The sequence below is a fragment of the Manis javanica genome, chromosome 16 (assembly GCF_040802235.1).
Source record: "Manis javanica isolate MJ-LG chromosome 16, MJ_LKY, whole genome shotgun sequence".
NCBI lineage: Eukaryota > Metazoa > Chordata > Mammalia > Pholidota > Manidae > Manis > Manis javanica.
The window spans coordinates 61,719,115-61,742,820 of record NC_133171.1 but is presented as its reverse complement, the minus strand read 5'-3'; the positions used below and the strand labels follow the sequence as shown (position 1 = coordinate 61,742,820).

The 23,706-nt window shown below is 43.2% G+C and overlaps 1 protein-coding gene across 1 annotated transcript; it reads right to left on the bottom strand.

Annotated features, from left to right (window-relative positions):
* Positions 1-13,725: 13,725 nt before the first annotated feature.
* ZNF311 (zinc finger protein 311) lies at positions 13,726-19,581 on the bottom strand. The gene is given in 8 exon segments (XM_073224312.1): positions 13,726-13,878; positions 13,880-14,024; positions 14,026-14,048; positions 14,050-14,684; positions 14,687-15,187; positions 18,378-18,482; positions 19,107-19,257; positions 19,567-19,581. Coding segments are annotated over 8 exon segments (1,677 nt in total). The 3' UTR covers positions 13,726-13,776.
* Positions 19,582-23,706: the final 4,125 nt, after the last annotated feature.

Here is a 23,706-nt window from a genome sequence, read left to right as displayed (position 1 = left end):
TCCCACAGAAGTTGAGGCTTTGTGTTGTTGTTGTCATTTGTTTCTATATATTCCTTGATCTCTATTTTGATTTGTTCATAGATCCATTGATTATTTAGTAGCATGTTGTTAAGCCTCCATGTGTTTGTGAGCCTTTTTGTTTTCTTTGTAGAATTTATTTCTACTTTTATACCTTTGTGGTCTGAAAAGTTGGTTGGTAGAATTTCAATATTTTGGAATTTACTGAGGCTCTTTTTGTGAGCTAGCATGTGGTCTATTCTGGAGAATGTTCCATGTGCATTTGATAAGAATGTATATCCTGTTGCTTTTGGATGTAGAGTTCTAAGGACGTCTACTAGGTCCATCTCCTCTAGTGTGTTGTTCAGTGCCTGTGTGTCCTTACTTATTTTCTGCCCTGTGGATCTATCCTTTGGGGTGAGTGGTGTGTTGAAGTCTCCTAAAATGAATGCATTGCAGTCTATTTCCCTCTTTAGTTCAGTTAGTATTTGTTTCACATATGTTGGTGCTCCTGTATTGAGTGCATATATATTTAGAATGGTTATATCCTCTTGTTGGACTGAGCCCTTTATCATTATGTAGTATCCTTCTTTATCTCTTCTTACTTTCTATGTTTTGAAGTCTATTTTTTCTGATATTAGTACTGCCACCCCAGCTTTCTTCTCACTGTTGTTTGCCTGAAATATATTTTTTCATCCCTTGACTTTTAGTCTGTGCTTGTCTTTGGGTTTAAGGTGGGTTTCTTGTAAGCAGCATATAGATGGGTCTTGCTTTTTTATCCATTCTATTACTCTGTGCCTTTTGATTGGTGCATTAAGTCCGTTTACATTATGGTGACTATTGAGAGATATGTACTTATTGCCATTGCAGGCTTTAGATTTGTGGTTACCAAAGGTTCAATGTTAGCTTCTTTAGTATCTTACTGCCTAACGTAGCTTGCTTATTGAGCTGTTATATACACTGTGTGGAGATTCTTTTCTTCTCTCCCTTCTTATTCCTCCTCCTCCATTCTTCATATGTTGTGCATTTTGTTCTGTGCTCTTTTTAGGAGTGCTTCCATCTAGAGCAGTGCCTGTAGGATGCCCTGTAGAGGTGGTTTGTGGGAAGCAAATTCCCTCAGCTTTTGCTTGTCTGGGAATTGTTTAATCCCGCCATCACATTTAAATGATAGTCGTGCTGGATACAGTATCCTTGATTCAAGGCCCTTCTGTTTCATTGCATTAAATATATCATGCCATTCTCTTCTGGCCTGTAGGGTTTCTGTCGAGAAGTCTGATGTTAGCCTGATGGGTTTTCCTTTATAGGTGACCTTTTTCTCTCTAGCTGCCTTTAAAACTCTTTCCTTTTCCTTGATCCTTGCTATTTTAATTATTATGTGTCTTGGTGTTGTCCTCCTTGGATCCTTTCTGTTGGGGGTTCTGTGTAATTCCATGGTCTATTCGATTATTTCCTCCCCCAGTTTGGGGAAGTTTTCAGCAATTATTTCTTCAAAGAGATTTTCTATCCCTTTTCCTCTTTCTTCTTCTTCTGGTACCCCTATAATACGAATATGATTCCTTTTGGATTGGTCACATAGTTCTCTTAGTGTTGTTTCATTCTTGGAGATCCTTTTATCTCTCTCTATGTCAGCTTCTATATGTTCCTGTTCTCTGGCTTCTATTCCTTCAATGGCCTCTTGCATCTTATCCATTCTGCTTATAAATCCTTCCAGGGATTGTTTCACTTCTGTGATCTCCTTCCTGACATCTGTTGTCTCCCTCTGGAATTCCTCCCATTGCTCTTGCATTTTTCTCTGCATCTCATCCCATTGCTCTTGCATTTTTCTCTGCCTCTCTGTCAGCATGTTCATGATTTTTATTTTGAATTCTTTTTCAGGAGGACTGGTTAGGTCTGTCTCCTTCTCAGGTGTTGTCTCTGTGATTTTGTCTGCCTGTAGTTTTGCCTTTTCATCATGATGGAGATAGTTTGCAGAGCTGGTACCAGTGACTGCTGGAAGAGCTTCCCTTCTTGTTGTTTTATGGCCTTCCTCTCCTGGGAGAATAGCGACCTCTAGTGGCTTATGGTTGTCAGCTGTGTGCAGACAGGGCTTCTGCTACCTGCCCATTTGCTTTGGAGTTTTCTCTGCTGTTGCTGTGGGCCTGGCCTGTCTGGAGCTGCTCCTCCAATATGGTGGAGCCCAACTGGAGGGGGAGCGGCCGGGAGGCTATTTATCTCCGTAAGGGGCGTCTGTGCTCCCTTTTGCCCAGGGGGTTAGAGTGCCCAGAGATCCCCAGATTCCCTGCCTCTGGTCTAATTGTCCTGTCCTGCCCCTTTTAGACTTCCAGAAAGCACTCTCCAAACCAGAACAACAGCAGCAACAATGAGAGAGGAAACAGAAAAAAAAAAAAAAAAGGAAAAAACATGCGATTTTTTTTGTCCTCAGGCGCTGGTCCCAGGCACCCGCTCACTGGTCCTGCTGCCCTGCCTCCCTAGCACCAGGGGCTCTGTCCTTTCAAGGCTTCCAAAAAGCACCTGCCAAAAAATAAAAAGGGAAATTGTCCTCCAGTGCCAGTCCCAGGCACCCGCCCACCGGTCCTGCCCCCCTGCCTCCCTAGCACTGGGGTCCCCGTCCCTCCAAGGCCTCCAAAAAACACTCACCAAGAAAAAAGGGAGAAACGCATTACCCTCTCCGTCCCCAGACACCGGTCCCAGGCACCTGCTCACTGGCCCTGCCGCCCTGCCTCCCTGGTACTGGGTTCCCTGTCACCCTAAGGCCTCCAAAAAGCACTTGCCATAACAAAAAAAAAGCAGGAGAAATGCGCAATTTTCTTTGTCCTCAGGTGCCAGCCCCAGGCCCCCGCCCACCGGTCCCGCCTCCCTGCCTCCCTAGTATTGGGAAAAATGTGAGATTTTATTTGTCCCCAGGCGCCAGTCTCAGGCACCCGCTCACCAGTGTTGCTGCCCTGTTTCGCTGGTATTGGGGTCCCTGTCCCTTTAAGGCTTCCAAAAAGCACTCGCCAAAGAGAGAAAAAAAAAAAGCGGAAAAACGCACGATTTCCTCCGTCCTCAGGCGCCAGTCTCAGGCACCCGCCTTCCGGTCCCTCAGGGAAAAAAGCGCGATATTCTTTGTCCTCAGGCACCGGTCCCAGGCACCCGCTCACTGGTCCCGCCGCCCTGCCTCCCTAGCACCGGGGTCCCTGTCCCTTTAAGGCTTCCAGAAAGCACTCGCCAAAAAAAACCCCACTCTGGTTTCTTTCCACCCTCCGGGAGCCGGGGGGAGGGGCGCTCGGGTCCTGCCAGGCCGGGGCTTGTATCTTACCCCCTTCGCAAGGCGCTGGGTTCTTGCAGGTGTGGATGTGGTCTGGATGTTGTCCTGTGTCCTCTGGTCTCTATTTTAGGAAGAGTTTTCTTTGTTATATTTTCATAGATCTATGTGTTTTTGGGAGGAGATTTCCACTGCTCTACTCACGCCGCCATCCTGGCTCCACCTACCTTATATATTTTTAACTTTCCTCATGATATAACAGATTTCTGTCATGTTTTATATTATGTTTATGTTTATAATAAGTATGTATTTCTTGAATGTAAATGTAACTGCTTAGACAATTTTTTAAAGTCCCTATACTTTCTTGTCTTTTATTGTACAGTGAAGATGATTTAATTTTTATTTTCGCTAATGTTTTAGTATATATTTGAGTTAAACTTTTTTTTTTGAGAGGACATCTCTCATATTTATTGATCAGATGGTTGTCAACAACAATAAAATTCTGTATAGGGGACTCAATGCGCAATCATTAATCAACCCCAAGCCTAATTCTCAACAGTCTCCAATCTTCTAAAGCATAACAAACAAGTTCTTACATAGTGAATAAATTCTTACCTGGTGAACAGTGCAAGGGCAGTCATATCACAGAAACTTTCAGTTTTGATCACGCATCATGAACTATAAACAATCAGGTCAAATATGATTATTCGTTTGATTTTTATACTTGATTTATATGTGAATCCCACATTTCTCCCTTATTATTATTATTATTATTATTATTATTATTATTATTATTATTATTTTTAATAAAATGCTGAGGTGGTAGGTAGATGCAAGATGAAGGTAGAAAACATACTTTAGTGCTGTAAGAGGGCAAATGTAGATGATCAGGTGTGTATCTATAGATTAAGTATTAATCTGAGCTAGACAAGGGCAACAAAACATCCACGGATGCAGAAGATTTATCTCAAAACAGGGGGGGATGAGGATCTAAGCCTCAGCTCTGTTGATCCCCAATTTCTCACCTGATGGCCCCCCTGCGACTGTGCCTGTCTTAGGTTGTTCCTCCCTTGAGGAATCTTACCCGTCTCTAGCTAACCAGTAATCTTCGGGGCCATACAGGGAAATGTAAAGTTGGTAAGTGAGAGAGAAGCAATATTGTTTGAAAAGGTTAGCTTTTTACTTCTTTGCAGATTTATGCCCTGTGGCTTCTATGCCCAGCATTTGTCTTGAGGTATCTTTACCACTTGGAAGAATTATGATACTTGGTAAATTTGATATGAGGCACAAATTCTACTTAAGGGTTGTAATTAGGAAGGCAGAAGAAAAGGTATAGAAGTAGCAGATGGAAGAAAACATGGGAAGATTGATTATTTATTTGACATATCTTCTTGTAGTATAACATAAGCATGTATAGGTTTTAAACTACTAATTAGATTGCATGCACACATTAACATAATAGGAATACAGCTACATAACCAAAGCAGACCTACAATTACCAGCCATATCCAGTGAAACCAAGAAAAGCAGTTAGGCACCCTAGGCATTTGTGAAAACTTATCAATGATATGATGGATATTGTCTAACTGAATTTGAATATTTTGAGAAAAATCAGACAAACTAAAACAACACATTTCTGGGAACTGTTCACATCCCATATGTTCTTTTAACAGTAGATAGTCTATAGTCGCAAGATTTTGGAGCGCTGCAGCTTGCACTTCTCCTAATTCTTGGTTGAGTTCTGACAGTATAGATCCAGTCAAATTTGTTGTTTTACTGTATGCACAGGCCACCTTAGATATTTCCTTCTTCATTCCAATGGCAACTCCAGGAACTGGTGGGATGAATCAGCTACAACTGCAACAGTGCCAGGATCTTTGTTGACGTTTTTTGATGATCATCTTCTGGAATGACTCTTCCAGAGAATGTTGATGTTGGAAGTTCTTCATATCGTATCTTAATTCATTTTCTGGGTAGCCAAATTAGGCTTTGATCCTCTCATCCTCCACAGTTTTCACTGAGTTATGTACTAAATGTTTTCTCTTGACTTTCATAAACTAACTATGTAAGAAATGATCATGTAAAGAAAATCCCCTAATTTCCTGTAGAAACTATACCCAAAGAACAATGTTTTGTCCATCTTTTTAATAAGAAATATGTAATTCAATTTGGAATCTGTTATTGAAAACCACATTTCTTCTTCATTGTTAATGTGAAACCATTTCCCAAAATGTTTTCTGTGAAATAAGAAAATATAAAGTTGCTTCTCTGAACAGTATTGCATGGTCAATTACTTTTGAAAAGCAATGCTTCCTATAGATCTTTTAAGATTTAGAAAGGACATTAGTATATTATAAAACCTGAGAAGTCTTTTAGGGAAATAAAAAAAACCCTACCTAGCCAGCATTTCCTAAACTTAAAAACTTTCAAAAAACAGCTGTGAGAAATGTAGGCATAGCTCCAGGGGAAAGGGTGCTTCTGGCCCTGGGCCAGTCCCCCAGTGAAACCAAAAGAAGTCAAGGGAATGTGTAGGTTGGGAGAAAGGTTTTTATTCCTTGCAGTCTGTTTTACCAATGAACTTCAACCCTGGGCAAGTTAATTATGGATTCCATGTGACCAAAGAAATGACAGTAGAACGTTCTGGGGGCAAAAGGGTGTTTTATTAACTGGTGTGTTCTCGAGTAGCGTCTCTGCCTATGCCCAGAGCACTGGACTGAAGTTTTTATATAGTGACTCAATCAATAATAGCTTATTGCATATGGGTGTGAATGCTGTAGCCTAGCAACAGGCCAGTTACATCATCAAATGGTTTAGGTTCTGAAAGGATCTGGGCCATAGGAACCCCAACTTTCACCATACTACACACCTCCAGGATTCTAGCCTCAGAATCTACACACTCTCAATCTTCCACAGTGGTCCCTGTGTGAGAAAGCTGGAACACTTTAACCAGATTCCACAGCAGCAACAGGATAACAACAACTTAGTGATAATAACAAAAATTAAGATACAACAAGGTTTTGATATAGGTAACAAAAATTACAATAATCCTCAAGCCAGAGGAGGTTCCCAATACACAAAAGCTTAGGTGCAATAAGACACATGTTTTAATGCAACCAACATAAGCAAACATTGTCCATCATGGAGGATGCATGCAAGAGAGTGGCCCTGTGATAGGACTGCAGCAGGAAGGGGGTCCCATTCACGTCTAGTACACCATAATTTTACTTCTCTCCCCATGGGGGTTACTGAAGGGTCTACATGTAGTGCTACTGGAGGTGCATGTGCTGGCCATAATGATAAAATAAAACTCCCCAGTAAGATGCTCCTACCTTCTGGCCGTTCAGGATATACTACTGTGATGTTTTGGGGCCACTCTGCTGTTACTCCAGGAATACACAGGGGGCCAGCTTCCAAGCTTTGTCCCCAAGGTGCCAGGAGAGCCAGCCATCATTGGTCCATGTGTCAAAAGGTCCAACGCCATGTCCACTCAATGGATTCTCCAGGGTTCAGTGCAGTTGGTGCTGGCAGCAAGATATTATTCTGGTAGCCAAACCTCGGCTTCAATGAATCTTCCTTGGTTTGTATTTGCAGTTGTATAGAAATGTGTGTTAACATGCTTATGGGGCTTAAGGCTCCATTTCGAGGTTTCTTGTCCAAACGCCATAGCACAGTCCATAAACAGACTGACCATCCCTGCAGACTATTGGTATCTCACTTTAGTCTGGATTTTAACAAGCCATTGTGCCTTTCATGCCTGCTGCAATAGAATTGTATGGCACATGAAACTTTCATTTGATTCACATCTGTCTCACCCATTTTTTCAGTACATATCCAGTAAAATGAGTGCTCTAATCACCCTCAGTTACCTGTGGTCAGCCATAGGCAGCAAAGAGATGCTCCAGGCCTCTTTTGGTCATCTGCTTGTCTGCAGAACATGCAAGAAAAGCAACCAGAAGTCCAGTAGCTGTGTCCACACAAGTCATGGCATACTGCTATCCTTCTGATACATGTAGAGGCTCAATATAGTCTATCTGCGATGAGATGAGGGATATCAGCCCCTTAGCTATTGTCCCATGTTGCTGTGGAATTCTGTGTAAGTCCCTTGTAGAACATACTACACACTTCTGCTGGGTTCTACTAACTTCTTCAAAGGTCAAAGACAAGTCCCACTGATGGGCTACAGCCCACTTTGCCTTTTACCCTGCATGCAACAAATGCTAATGTAGCCATTGGGCTATATCAGAGACAGGCTTTCCTTCTAGACAATGTATCTGGGCCAATTTATCTGCTTCATCATTTCCTGGGGATGCTAGTGGCAAATGACCTGTCACATGATATACTGTAACTATTTTAGTCTGACCACAGGACCATAAGTCTTGCCACAATTCTTGCTCACAAAGGGGTCAGTGACCAACCAGCCAGTTGGCATGGTACCATGTTGGTAGACATGGAGTCAAGCCCCAATAGAGAACCCTGCTGTCAGTGCAGACAACTATAGCAGAGGGTTCCTGGCTGATCACAAGCCACATGGCCCTTAACTCTGCCCATTGACTGCTCTTCCCCTCACCATCTTCCATCCATATTGTCTCAGCCTTATGATGGAAAGCTATGGCCCTCCATTTTGGGGCTGCCCATGGCTGGAGCTGCCTATGTACCATGCATCTTTGGATATAAGGGCTCTTCCCTCATGATAAGGATTCTCCACTACCAATGGTTCTAAAGTAAATTCTTCCTGCTTTTCACTAGTGTATGTCACTCGCCCCAATAAGCGTTGGAGCTCTTCACTAAAGGGACTACTAGAGAGGGCACTACACTGTTGTAGGTAAGCACCCCACTTGATCAGTTTAAGCATTTGTGCCACAACACTCCATGGTTTTTAATTCCAGTCTCGTACCCACCCCAATATGGGATAGGTGGTTATTACCTTTATCAGGGCCATTCCAGTGATGGGTTTTATAGGCAGCATGGTGTGATACATGGCAACCAGTTGTTTTTCTATCAAAGTGTATTGTACCTCTGCCTCTTTCCAGAGCTGACCAAAATCAAATAGGCTGGTGAGTTCATTCAAGCTGCTGCCAGACGCCCCAGCCATAACTGTCTTTAGTCACATGAATGTCCAGCTCACAGGGCCTTGATGGATCTATTACACTTAAGGCCTGCACAGCCTTGACTGCCCATTTTGCTTTAGGAAAGGCAGATGCACATGTCTCATCCCAGTCGCACCTGTAGTCATTTCGTACCAACTGGTATAAGGGCTTCAGAATTTGTGCCAAGTGTGGGATAAACACTCTCCAGTAGGCTAGAAGACCCAAAAACTCCTGTAGCAATGCCACAGTTGTAAGGGTAGGAAAGGCCTGGACTTTATCTCTAACTGCTCTGTATAACTTTGGCCTTACCTGACCAGATGACCCCCAAGATTTGACAGACAAACCAGGTCCCTGAACCTTGGTACTGTTCACAGCCCATCCTTTCTCCTGTACATGTTGCAGCAGTCTAGGTGCAACGCCTTCTAGATCTGAAAGAGAATCGGACATGAACATGATATTATCAATATAATGGTACAGCTGCACTGTTGGTGGTTTCTCCCATGTAGTCAAGTCCTGGGCTAAAGTCCATGACAGATGGTAGGGCTGTGGAGGTAGCCCTGTGGAAGCACAGTGAAAGTACATTGCTGTCCTTCCCACATGAAGACAAATTGCTCCTGACTCTCCTCTCCTCCTCTATGTCAACGAAAAAGAAAGCACATAATGGTATGGTCCTAGTTTATGGCTGAGGGTATCCATCAGGTCTGCAATAGAGGGGATAGCAGCACGCATAGGCAGTATGACTTTATTCAATTCTCTGTCATCCACAGTCACATGCCAGGAGCCATCTAGCTTTTTTACTGGCCACACTGGAGAATTGAAAGGACTATAATACTCACCTTTTCCATTTCCTGGAGGGTTTCTCCAATTTCTTTATGCCATCCAGGCAGTTTGTATTGTTTGGCATTAGTTACCCAATGAGGCACAGGCAAAGCTATGGGCCGGTACCTAGCATGTCCCCTTAGAACTGCCTTCACCTCATGTACTCTTAGTCGCAACTCACCTACAGTAGTTTGCAACCATAGACTCTGCAAGATATCAATCCCCAAAATATACTCAGGGATGGGAGAGATATACACAGTATACTCTTTTGGAGGTAGATGCCGTATTGCCAGAGAGATTTGGGCTTGTTTCACTCTGATAGCCTTACCCCTGTGTCAATCTATGATAGTCAGGGTCCCAGGACACTGCTCAGGGTTACCATGAATCAGTGAACATTCAGCCCCTGTGTCTATCAAAGCCAGGACATGTTGTTCACTGGGGACCAATGGATAGCTATTTATTTCATCATGTGGCATCCATTCCCCCCCATGGTCTCTTAGGGCAGATACCTCCACTTTCCCCTCAGTCAAAATGTGTTCCCCAATCACCTTCCTGTGTGGGCTCAAGTGAGGTTGGCTCACTCTCCAGCAGGAAATCTTGCAAACACACAGGCTGTACTTGTGGCTCTGTCTCTGACCTCTGCCTCTTTGGTTTTAATGGCTGGAACTGCTGCTCTGGTTTCAGTTGTTTCCACAGCTCCAGTAAGACCCTATTTGACTTCCCATCTAATTCCTTCCATCTGCTCCTGCCCGTTTTAAATCAACCCACATCTGGGTCCTCGTGATCTTCATGGGGCCGTTTAAATTCTTCTTGTGAGTAGCAGACCTTATTTCTGTGTTCTCACTGCTTCAGCCTCTCCTAAATCTGCTACTTTTCATGTAACCTCCCTTATGGGCTGCCCTAAGTGAAGGATAAAATTGGCCACTAGAGACCCAAAGAGGGATGTGGGAGCCATTTGAAGCACAATATTTCTCATCCCTGTAGTGAAAGGCTCCTTATCTGGGCCATGATTATCTGGACTATAGATGGCATTTCTTATGCCTAGCTCTCATAACACCTTGTGGAGCTCAGCATATGTCTGCTATCTAGCAGGGAAGTATGGTAGATCACTCTGATTGGGCCACACCACATGAAGTGCAGCCATGAGGCAGTTGACGAGGGAGTTCTTTCCTAGGACCTGATGTGCACTTTGTAATTGCTGCCTCAAGACAGGTTGAACTGTCAGGGAAGCCAACCTTTCCCATTTCTGATCCAGAGAGAACAATTCCATCCACCCCTAAGTCCCACAGACCAAAGAGCCAAGCTGATATTGACCCCAAGAGCTTCTGCCTAAACTGGGAGCCCAAATCCAACAGCTCAGACTGAGTATAGGGGCAGAGCATAGAGGGCTCCACGACCTGGAGAAGGGGTTGCACCTCTCCTTGGGGAATCTTCGGCTGCTGTGTCCTTATCTTCTTTACCACCATTTGGTGTGCTTTCAACAGAGAAGGGATTAGTGCCCCTGGCACCACCCCTTCATTCTTTCCCAGCTCCTCCATTTCCAGGGCTGATGGCATCTTTCCACTCCCCCAAGTGCCTCCTCTGCTACAACCTTTACCTTTTCTGCAGTGTCTAGCAGCAATGCTAGCTCAGTCTTCAAGATCTCTCTTACCTTCACCTCAATGCTTCACAGATGGCATTCTCTTGCTGCCTCTTCCTGTGCTTCCCTCAGGAGTGTACCTTTTTCTTCTATGGCCTTTTCCTCCTTCAGAGCACCTGGCAGCACTGCTGTCTCACTCTGTAAGGAATCTTTTATCTCCTTCCCTGGACCTCGCAACTCATGTTTGTGCACTGCCTCTTGTGGTTTCTGCAGGGGTCCATCCTTTTCTTTTTGGCCTTTACTTCTTCAGTGGCACCTTGCTGCCAGTGTCCTTGTGCTACTTCCTCTAGCATCAGTGCCATTTCATTCTTCAATGAATCCACAGCAGTTCGCAGCTCACGTTCTCATGCCGCCATTTCTTGTGTCCTTTTCAGGAGCGTGTTCCTCTCATCTGTAGACTTTTTTAATACTGTGAGAAGCAGCCAATCCACAGCTCCTGCTGCCTCAGGAGCACTCTGCTTATCAAAAGACCTACTTATTATACCAAGGGCCACCTCTACTACCTCAGGTATCACATCCACTTGCCTCCAGTCCTGTGGGACCCAGCTTTCCAGGAGGCAAGCCACCTCAGGCCACATACCCATTGGAGTACAATCTGTCTCCCCATTCATAGCGGCAGCCCGCTGAAGCACTCCTGCCATAAGGGCAGCCTGTCTTTTTCCTGGTCAATAATGAACCCTGCCTACTATATGCAATCATCTTGCACATGGGTTTCAGCCATCTTGCACTATGGATTCAGTGTGACCAAAGAAATGACAGTAGAATGTTCTCGGGCTGAAAGGGTTTATTACCTGGCTTGTTCTCCTGGTGACAGGTTGAGCACTAGTGCCAGAGCACTGCACTGAGCTCTTTATATAGTGACTCAGTCAATAATAGCTTATTGCCTAGGGTGTGGAAACAGTAGCCTAGCAACAGGCCAGGTATATCATCAAGTGGTATAGATTCAGTGAGGATCCTGGCCATAGGAACCACAACTTTCCACATACAGTCATTAGCCAGGCTTGGCATCACCTTCTTTTTCATCCACAATGGGCACTCTGCAGCCTGGGAGCACTTCCTACTTCCCCAGCCTGACCCTTTCTGGGAGGAACTCTGTGGGTGGGTCCCTGGTGACTGGCAGGCACCAGACCAATTACATGCCAGGAACAGAGGGGAGAAGAGAATGGTGATTTTCTCTCCACCCCTTACCAAGGAGGCTGCAGTGGTAAACACCTATTGATATGTAAATGGACTAAGGCCAAGAGGGAGATTTTGGAAATTCTGTCATTTACCCCACAGTTGGGTAACCCACTGCTCATCTCTTTCCATAAAGTAAATGCAATTCTCAATTATGGTCATTATGTTAATTAAGTTGCCCTATTTACATCTTCTTCTAGGACTTTCAATGTCTATTTTAGCACCCTTATTGTATTTGGATATTTAATTCTGTCTAGAGTAAGGTCTTGGAACAGTTGAAAGAGAAAATATGGATGTTAAGAGACTCTGAAAGACTTGAAAATATATAAATTCCCAATATATTTATTTATTTATTAAGGTATTATGGATGCACTCTTATGAAGTTTTCACATGAAAAAACAAAGTGGTTACTACATTTACCCCTTATCATCGTCTCCACCCATACCCCATTGCAGTCACTGTCCATCAGTGTAATAAGATGCCACAGATTCAGTATTTGCCTTCTCTGTACTACACTGTCTTTCCTGTCACCCCCCATATGTGTACTAAATATAATACCCCTCAATCCCCTTCTGCCTCCCTCCCCACCCACCCTCCCACACCACTCCCCTTTGGTAACCGCTAGTCCCTTCTTGGAGTCTGTGAGTCTACTGCTGTTTCATTTCTTTAGTTTTGTTTTGTTGTTATATTCCACAAATGAGGGAAATCATTTGGCACTTGTCTGTCTCTGCCTGGCTTATTTCAGTGAGCATATCCTCCAGCCCCATCCATGTTGTTGCAAATGGTAGGATTTGTTTCTTTCTTATGGCCAAATAGTATTCCATTGTGTATATGTACCACTACTTCTTTATCCATTCATCTACTGATGGACAGTTAGGTTGCTTCCGTATCTTGGCTATTGTAAATGGTGCTGTGATAAACATAGGAGTGCGTATGTCTTTTTGAATCTGAGCACTTGTATTCTTTGGGTAAATTCCAAGGAGTGGGATTCTTGGGTCAAATAGTATTTCTATTTTTAGTTTTTTCAGGAGCCTCCATATTGCTTTCCACAATGGTTGAAAAATTCCTAATCCATTTGAAAGAGCCTTTCATTTATCATATAGATATAGCAAATATTTAAGAAATCAGCACTGAAGATGTTTTGGTGTATTTACAATTAAGTGGGGCAGGCTTCATGCTTTCTACATGTAAACTGTTAACTTGGCAGCATATAGCTGGCTTCTACTTTTCTTTTATGTTTAAATCTGCTCCTGCCCTGACTCCTGTTGCACGCCAATCTGAGCAATCCTGATTCTGTATGAAGAAGTACCATTCAGGCTTTGAGTTGAAACAGAACAAAAAAAAACCTTGCTGAAAATGATCAACGTTTATCTATTAGAACATGTGCCATGCTGAACTAAGGTAGAACTTCATACCGACGAGATGTGGTATAGGAATATGGAAAATGCCTAGGTAAGTCTGGGCATTTGTACAGAATTTACTAAATGATCCTGAGCTGTTTTCTTAATCTTTCTGCACCTCAATTTTCTAATCCCATAGGGATGTTATATGAAGTAACTGAATTAAAATTGTAAAGCCCTTAGAATACTATTAAGTAACAAGCATTAATAAGTATTTAATATTATTATTATTGATAGACAAAGCCCAGTAAGTGAACATGCTTACTGAAGAAACACTGAATAGGAAGTTCAAGGACAGAGGCTTTGGGGATCACACAATTAGGGGTCAGGAAATCAAGAACCAATTCAGGACACAAGGACAGTCTAAGAAGTATAAGGAGAAGTGGGAAAATGTAAACACCAGAATTATTATTCTCAGTTGTTGTTGGTCAACATATTGACTGGAAAGGTCTGAGGAACAGTTAATGGACAGAGAGATTTCCCACTTTCATCAAGTTTGTGGGTTCCCCACACTCTTATGTTTTCTTTTCTTATGTCCATTAAGATTTGAGCTCACTCTGAAAGTTTTTCCACACTCCTCACATTCATATGGTTTCTCCCCAGTGTGAACTTGCTTATGTCCAATTAGAGCTGAGCACTGGCGGAAAGATGTGCCACACTCAGGTATATAGCTTCTCACCAGTGTGTGATTCTTCTGTGCTGCCTTAGGACTGAACTATGATGAAAGGCCTTTCCACATACCTCACATTTGTAAGGTTTCTCTCCAGTGTGGATTCTTTGGTGGATGGTAAGGCAGTGTTGATCCTGGAAAGTTTTCCCACATCCCCCATATTGATAGGGCTTCTTCCCAGTGTGTTCGTGTTCATGAGCCCGACGTTTACAGTTGTGACGAAAGGCTTTCCCACACTCTTTACACTTGTAAGACTTCTCTTCAGTGTGGATTCTTCTGTGTTTGGTGAGCTCTGCCTTGCTGTGGAAGACTTTTTCACACTGAGGGCACCCATACTGTTTCTCCTGACCATGGGTTCTTTTGTGTTTGCCAAAATCTGAGCTCCGGCTGAAGGCCTTCCCACACTCACTGCACCCATAAGGTCTCTCTCCAGTGTGGATTCTGGTGTGCTTGGTGAGGCCTGAACTTCTGCTGAAGGCCTTCCCACACTCCTCACATTCATAGGGCTTCTCCCCAGTGTGGATTACCTGATGCAGACTGAGACGGTTCCTGGTCTTGAAGGTCTTCCCACAGTCACTGCACTTGTGAGGTTTCTCCCCACTGTGTTTTTTTTTATGTTGGCAAAGAGCTGATCTACTACTGAAGGCCTTGCACACTGGGCACAATGAAAGGGTTTCTCCCCTGTGTGTATTATCTGGTGCATAGAAAGCTGATTTTTGGTCTTGAATGCTTTGCCGCACTCATTACACACACAGAGTTTCTCACCAGAATGAATTTGCTCATGGAGAATTAGGTCAGAATGCCAACCGAAGTTTTTGCCACATTTGGTACATTCCTGGAGTCTCTGTTCTGTAAGAACTCTATTGTATGGAATACGTTTTGAGTTTGGATCGGAGCTTTTTCTAAGTACCTTCTGGTTCTTTCCTTTCTTGAAGGTCATTTTCTCAGAGCCTTCTTTCTCTTCTCTCACTTCCTCCCTCATAGGCATTTCCTACTGATTCTCTAATTTGATATCCTGTACATGAATCTCCCTAACCTTGGGAGCCTGGGAAACAACTTTTAGGAGAGTTTTCTGTTTCATCCAGCAGATTTCTCTGTTTTCAGAAATCTCTTGTACTGAAATTGCTTTCTCATTCTCAGGCCATGTCTTGTCAGCTGTACTTAAACAACAACAAAAAAAATGTCAGTTATTCAGAAGAAAAAAATAAATGAGATGGGAAATATGAAACAATGTTAAACTGTCTGAGGAGCAAATGACTTTTCCAGGCTGAAAAATTTGCTAATGTATGGGCAAAGGTTAGGATAGACTGAAATAATGCAAAGTATTAAGATATTTAAGTCAACAAACTTTATAAAAATCCTTATGAATCTATATTCTAGAATCTCCTAGGTTAGTGAATGGCAACTTTATACACTAGTCACCTAAGACAGGAAACAGAAAATCATGTTCAACTCCTCCCTCCCCTTTCTTTCCTAGCAAACATTTTACCAATTTTGTGAGGCAGGCTGCAGGGTGGATCCTGAAATACCAGTGCAGTCCCTTTTTAGGGATGTCTGCTTTGCTCCCAAGAGTGGGCCCTTGTGAGCCATTTCTGCCTTGTGACTGCCCATCCAACCAACACCTGACCCAACCAAGCCAGTTTCTCTTCTTGGACTTTGGACTCATGATATGAGTGCAGATAAGGCCAGGCTCTGAAGATAGCTAGGTATTTAATACTTAAATTTGAGAATGAGTGGTGGTGGGATAGTATATCATACAGGGGAGGGAATGTTCTTCCATCTGGACTGAGAAGCAGAGGTCAATCTGCCAAGAATGAACGAAGCTGACATACAGAGGAGCACAGACAGCTAGAGAGAGGGGCCTAATGGCATTCCAGTCCCTTCTTAAGCCTGATGTATTCCTGCCCTTAGGTTCCACACACCTTAAATAACAAGTAATTCTTGCTCTTTTGCTTAAGCTAGGTTTGAGTTAACTTCTACTGCTGCCAAGAGTCCAAATCAATCTTCTCATTCCTTTCTATTTCTACTGCTGCTGCATTTTCACTAGCTAACTTCAAATCTCTCCAAATGTGCTTTAGGCTGGCTCCCCTCTAATCGTTCCTCTATACTGCTTCCAGATAATTCTAAATATTGAATCTAATCATGTACCCCCTTAGCTTAAAATATTTCCATGGCACTCCATAGCTAACCATACAGAAAGGAAGTAAAACATATAGTCAAGAGCCCTAGCTCTGGAGTAGGTCTGGGTTCAAATACTAGCTCTGACACCTGATAGCTGCTGGGAGGGTGACTTTACTTTCTCTGTGCCTCATTTGCTTATCTATAAAACAAGACCTAGACCACCCATGTTGATTAAATGAGTTAATGTATGTAAAGCACTTTCCAGCACTTGATCTAAGTACTTAATCAACATTAGCTATTATTATAAGAATAAAGTTCAAGGTCTGTAGCTTATCAAAAGCTCCTTCAAATCATGACCTTGCTCCTGTCTACTGCTCCTATATTTTCCCCACTGGCTACCCGAAGTCCTTTCCTCTGGTCACATTGAACTATTGGGAGTTTATATTCTTTTACTCCTCAAAAGTTTCTTACATGTCATTCCCTCTCTCTTCCTTCAACTAAGTGATCTCACTTATTCCACTTAATTCAGTTGCCATCCCTTCTGCAGTCTTTTGGTGCCCAGGTCAGGTTAGTATGTTTCTCTTCTATGTTTCTATAGAAGAGAAACATGTATCTTCTATATGCATATACCAGGTACATACATATGTAGATATCTCTATGTATCTCTGTAACTCTCACCGTACTGTACCATATAGTCACTTATTTATTTATCTGCCTTCCCCACTAGACAATAAACTTCTGGAGGGCAGGGCCCATATCTTATTTGCTTTATATGTCTAGTAACTTGTACAGTGCCTGGTATATAATAATTGCTCAATAATTATTTGTTGGATGGAAGGAAGGGAGGAAAGAAGAGTAGGTATTGTGACAGAGTAGCTGGAGTTGGTCTATAAACAAAGGACTTTTTTTTAAAGTAAAAATACAGAAAATAGGTTGAAGAACTGGCAATAATTTATGACCAACTGGGTAAGAGGGCCAGGAAGAATGGAAAGCAAAGAGAAAAAGAAGTAGAACCAGATATAGAAATAGGGAAAGCCTAATGAAGGACAGCCTTGTGGGGAGAGATGAGTTTAACTTTCAATATGCCACTTTCTAGATGACAATAGGATATCCAAATAGAAACCAGGAGTTAGAAACATGAGGCTACTGCCCAGGAAAGAGGTAAAAACTAGCATTATCAATGTAGAAGGCATCTACATTAGGGCTGAGAGCTGAAGCCTAGAGAAAAACTGTTACTCTGGGAGGAGGCAGTTCACTATGAATTCAGTGGGACTGAATAAAGACAAGAGCAAATGGAGGGGTCGATGGGCATTTAAAAGGAGTTCATACCACATTTATTTTCATGGCAGTCACCCAGCTACGTATAAGTAGCACAGACAGTTCAGTCTCTCCTGGCTCCATTGCCGCTCCCTCCTGCTGTTACCCAGCATGGGACTCAATCCTCTCCCTTCCTAGCACTGGAGCTCCACGGCTTCCCTCCTGCTGCTTCCTCTCTCCACCCCCTTAAGCTCCCTGCAACTCTATTCCTAGTGCTCTCCTCCATTCTCTCCCATTCCCCACCTTTCCCTGGCCCCAGCACCAGGAGGAACTCTGCGGGCAGGTCTCTGTGGAGACTTGTAGACATCCAACCAATTATGCACCAGGAACTGAGGAGAGGAGAGAATGGGTGTTTCCTTTCCATCCTTCCTCTCCACTGGTACTCCCATGACTGACCAGCTGCTCTGTCCCTGGTAAAGATGTTTCTGTTCACATATATGCAAACAGGATCTCTATGTACACAATGAGTGATGTTAAGTCCAGGCAATATCCTGGTCATACTTTCCTTTTCTCTACAGGACTTTACTTCACAATAAGGGAGAATAGAGAAAGTCAAGGGTCAAAGGCAAAGGACTCCAAATGGGAAAGGTCTTGGGGAAAAAAACCAGAAGTAGAAAAGCAATGGAGCACTTTCTGAACAATAGAGTAACTGACACACAGAGGGGAGATCAATTCTCAGAGCTTTTTCTTTAGGACCAAATTGCATAAAGCCTATTAGATAGGTTGCCAAGAACCTATCAGATAATGACAAAATGGTTGTCCAAATAGTTTATTATTTCTTCCCTAAGGTTTCCTATGCGATTTTCTTCTGGGCCCTTCAGGATGGATGATCCACTACTAGGAACATTCTATAACCATTTTGTCACATGGTAGACAGGAGGGGACTGAAAATTTCTCTATTGCTCGCCTGGGTAGGAGTAGCTCAGGAACTCCCTGTCCTGTAGATCTTGCACACAGGGCTCTGTCCCTCGCTCCAGATGGAAGATCAAAATAGGCTTAGGATATGGAAATCCTGGTTGTAGAGAAGGAATAAGATTGTGTAGAGCAATATTACAACTGTCCTAACACTTGGCCTTTACCATTCTGTTTGCATAAGGAAATAGGAAAGGACTGTCAATTTGGGTAGAGAAAAGGGTTAGTTCAAAGGTCTGGCAACATGTAAACAAATATGTTTAGGGATTTTTCTCAGAAAAGTCATACTTACAAGGGCAGAGGAGATTCTGAGAAATAGTAATTTGGTGGTACTTTTCTGTTCTTTTTAGGAGGATGGGAGTCTGAATAGGGAGGCTATCTGTTTTGAGACAAGGAGTTCATGACTAGAAGCTGAACATTGAGCATTCACTAGAAAATGAAAGGGCTGAGAAGGTAAGAATCCAGGGAGAACAGAAGCTAGGTGTCTCTTTCTACCCAGGTGGAGTCTCATTCCAAAGGATTAGAAAACAGCAACAAGGTTACCTAGAAAATTACCTTGCTATGTAACAGGCAACTCAAAACTCTTAATTTTGGGTGAAGATCCTGATGATGAAGATGCAGGGCTCCAACTTTCAATGTGAGACCCCCACATACATTAATAAAGAAATTAAAAGAAAAAGCAAAGGAGAAAGTACAGAAAGCCAAGTGCAGGGAAAGTCCTTACCAAGTGATATCATGTTCCCATAATTTTCCAAAATCACATCTTTATAGATGTGTCTTTGAGCATGGGTCAGACACTGCCACTCCCCATTACTGAAGTTCACAGCTACATCCTCAAATGTCACTGACTCCTGAAACAGTATGTTCCTGCTGTCCTGGAGAAAACCCCATAGTTCCCTCAGGAAACAGAGGCAAAAGAAAGGAATTTGTAGAGAAAAGGTTTACAGAAATGAAAGGCAGTTACTGTTTGGTGCATATTTGGGGATGAGATGAAAGAAAGCACAGGCTTTCAATAGTGAAAAATAATGGAAGAGGAAACAATCCACAAATGGTTTCATCCTACAAAATGTTCCTTATGGAACCTGGATTTGAAAGTTGCATAGCTAGAGAACGTAGTGAAAGTAAGGCCATTTTCAGGAGGTAGTGCTCTATTCTCAGGTAGTATGGAGGGGACCTCAGCTCACTTGGGCCTGGCTCATCAGTGTGATATTTGCTCCCGGCAGGTTTCCTTGGCTTCCATCTTTGGCAAAGGTAGGATACTGAGTTGGTTGATCTGAGAGAAGAGAAATAAGCCAAGACTCATTTTAGCATAGTACTAATGACATCTTCCACTTTCATCATCTTTTCCACAAATGCAGAAGTTTCTCAGGCTCTAACCTAGAGATGAAGTCTACTGTCTTACAATATCCTCTTTAGTATTTCTTTAGTCAGGGTTTCCAGTTTTGGGCATCAGGCCTTGGGACGGCAACTGGAAGTACACTCTTCTTTCTCACATACACATATTTTCCTTTGGTCTGTTTTCATCCTAGAATGATCTCTACCCCAAAAGGCCCAAATCACTGACTCTCAGCTTTGATAACCCTTTTTTCTGTATTTAATGTTGAAGTAACTTTCTCCAGAAAGACCTGGGAAGGTGGTAGGGGGAAATGAAAGGAGGTGTGGGTGTAGAACAGAAATCTCCAAGGATAGGGATCTCCAAAGCTTATTCCTTTAGGTAACTTAATGGTTTACCTCCAGTTAGTTTATTGGAAAAATTTTTTCCTTGTTATTAGAGAAAAAGCACTTTCCTCCTGTGATTTTGAGTCTTTTTCCTTCTAGTTCCCTAGTACTAAGTCATCCTCCCCATACCACTGTAGTATAGCACATACAGTCTATTAAAATGCAAAAGAAAGTTTCTCAGAGTATCCAAGTATCTAAGTATGAACCATATGGATTGGGTGAGATGTAAAATTTCACATTACTAATTAATGGGTCCCTATCTTATTCCTTGCAAGCCAGCTCAAACTTTCTGCAACTTCAATGTTTACAGTGACTCATCTTTCTTGATAGTTCATCAGCATCCTCAAGTCTGAACAATTTCTGATCTAAAGATACCAGTGGGGTCAGTCACTCTAGGATCACCTGTTGGCCTCAGGCCCCCAAAGCTATCACCCCAATTTTACTAAAATGCCAATGTGGCTTCTTCCTTCACAAATTTCCGAAGAAGTCTCCTTCAGTTGAAACTACTCTTAGCTTTTGACCAAGACCAGGGCTGCATTTCAGTCACCTTGGATTCTACTCAGTTTTTCCACTGTCTCACTCTAAAAGCCCAAGTTACTTCATAACTCTGTCTCAAAAAGTCCCAAACATGCCTGGACTGCACAGAGCTCACAGCAGAAACAAGTTCTGCTCTGAAACACTAAGTAACAGTTCTTTATAACATCAACAAACTGAAACTTGCCAATTTTTTTAAATCAGCACTGTTATTATGAACATTTTCAAATATACAGATGTTGAAAGAACTGCATAGTAAACATCTAAATACTTGCCATTTAAATTCTACAATGAACATTTTGCAATATATCCTTTATCACTTATCTGTCCACATAGCTATCACTGTCTCTGTCATTAATCTACTTTATTTTTTGTTGTATTTCAAAGTTAAATAAATCGGCATCCTTCACTCCTAAACACTTTATCACACTTACCACTAACTAGCAATCAATATTTGTTTACATTCTTATTTTTGAGGTAGAATTTCATACAGTAAAATGTAAAAGTCTTAAATGTATCATTGGATGAATTTTGATAAAACATACCCCTATTAACCCAAACTTTCCTCCAGATACATCCCAGTTGAATTTTTATCATATCTTCTTCACAAATTGGGAAAGTTTTGTCAACTCACAGTGTTTATTTTTTTAAAGTGTTCTCTATATTAAAAAAATTTTAAATTGTGGCAAAAAACACAAAACATAAAACTAAGCATCTTACCATTTTTTTTTCATTTGATTTTTATACTTGATTTATATGTGGATCCCACATTTCTCCCTTTATTATTATTATTATTTTTATTTTTAATAAAATGCTGAAGTGGTAGGTAGATGCAAGATAAAGGTAGAAAACATAGTTTAGTGTTGTAAGAGAGCAAATGTAGATGATCAGGTGTGTGCCTGTAGACTATGTGTTAATCCAAGCTAGACAAGGGCATAAAAACATCCACAGGAGGGCGGCGGAGCCAGGATGGCGGCGTGAGTAGAGCAGTGGAAATCTCCTCCCAAAAACACATAGAGCTATGAAAATATAACAAAGAAAAATCTTCCTAAAATAGAGACCACAGGACACAGGACAACATCCAGACCACATCCACACCTGCAAGGAACCAGCGCCTTGCGAAGGGGGTAAGATACAAGCCCCGGCCCGGCGGGACCCGAGCGCCCCTCCTCCCGGCTCCCGGCGGGTGGAGAGAAACCGGAGCAGCTTTTTTTTTTTTTTTTTGGCGAGCGCTTTTTGGAAGCCTTAGAGGGACGGGCCCCCATTGCTGGGGAGGCAGGGTGGCGGGACCAGTGAGCAGGTGCCTGGGAATGGCGCCAGAGGACAAAGAATATCCCTCGTTTCTCCCTGCGGGACCGGCGGGCGGGTGCCTGAGACCGGTGCCTGAGGACGGAGGAGGTCGCGCGTTTTTCCTTTTTTTTTTTTTTTTCTCTTTTTGGAGAGCGCTTTTTGGAAGCCTTGAAGGGATGGGGACCCCAGTGCTAGGGAGGCAGGGTGGCGGGACTGGTGAGCGGGTGCCTGGGACCGGCGCCTGAGGACAAAGAATATCCCCCGTTTTTCCCTGCGGGACCGGTGGGCGGGTGCCTGAGACCGGCACTTGAGGACAGAGGAAATCGCGCATTTTTCCCCTTTTTTTTTTCTCTTTTCTGCGAGTGCTTTTTGGAAGCCTAAAAGGGACAGGGACCCCGGTGCTAGGGAGGCAGGGCGGCGGGACTGGTGAGCGGGTGCCTGGGACCGGCAACTGAGGACAAAGAATATCCTGCGTTTTTCCCTGTGGAACCGGTGGGTGGGTGCCTGAGACCGGCACCTGAGGATGGAAGAAATCGCGCGTTTTTCCCCTTTTTTTCTCTCTTTTTGGCGAGTGCTTTTTGGAAGCCTTGAAGGGACAGGGACCCCGGTGCTAGGGAGGCAGGGCGGCGGGACTGGTGAGCGGGTGCCTGGGACCAGTGCCTGAGGACAAAGAATATCGAGCGTTCCTTCCCTGCGGGACCGGTGGGTGGGTGCTTTTTGGAAACCTTGAAAGGACAGGGACCCTGGTGCTAGGGAGACAGGGCAGCAGGACCAGTGAGCGGGTGCCTGGGACCGGCACCTGAGGGAAAAAAAAAAAAATCGCTTGTTTTTTCCTTTTTTTTTTTTCTTTCTTTCTGTTCCCTCTCTCATTGTTGCTGTTGTTGTTTTGGTTTGGAGAGTGCTTTTTGGAAGTCCTAAAGGGGCAGGACAGGTCACTTAGACCAGAGGCAGGGAATCTGGGGATCTCTGGGCACTCTAAACCCCTGGGCAGCAGGGAGCAAAGAGTCCCCTTACAGAGATAAATAGCCTCCTGGCCGCTCCCCATCCAACGGGGCTCCACCATTTTGGAGGAACAGCCCCAGCCAGGCCAAGCCCACAGCAACAGCGGAGATAAACCCCAAAGCAACTGGGCGGGAAGCAGAAGCCCTGTCTGCACACAGCTGCCCAGCCCAAGCAACTAGAGGTCGCCATTCTCCCAAGAAAAGGCTACAAACCAACAAGAAGGGAAGCTCTTCCAGCGGTCACTTGTACCAGCTCTGCAAACTATCTCTATCACCATGAAAAGGCAAAACTACAGGCAGACAAAGATCACAGAGACAACACCTGAGAAGGAGACAGACCTAACTAGTCCTCCTGAAAAAGAATTCAAAATAAAAATCATGAACATGCTGACAGAGATGCAGAGAAAAATGCAAGAGCAATGGGATGAGATGCAGAGAAAAATGCAAGAGCAGTGGGATGAGATGCAGAAAAAAATGCAAGAGCAGTGGGATGAAGTCCGGAAGGAGATCACAGATGTCAGGAAAGAGATCACAGAAGTGAAACAATCCCTGGAAGGATTTATAAGCAGAATGGATAAGATGCAAGAGGCCATTGAAGGAATAGAAGCCAGAGAACAGGAACGTATAGAAGCTGACATAGAGAGAGATAAAAGGATCTCCAGGAATGAAACAACACTAAGAGAAATATGTGACCAATACAAAAGGAAAAACATTCGTATTATAGGGATACCAGAAGAGGAAGAAAGAGGAAAAGGGATAGAAAGTCTCTTTGAAGAAATA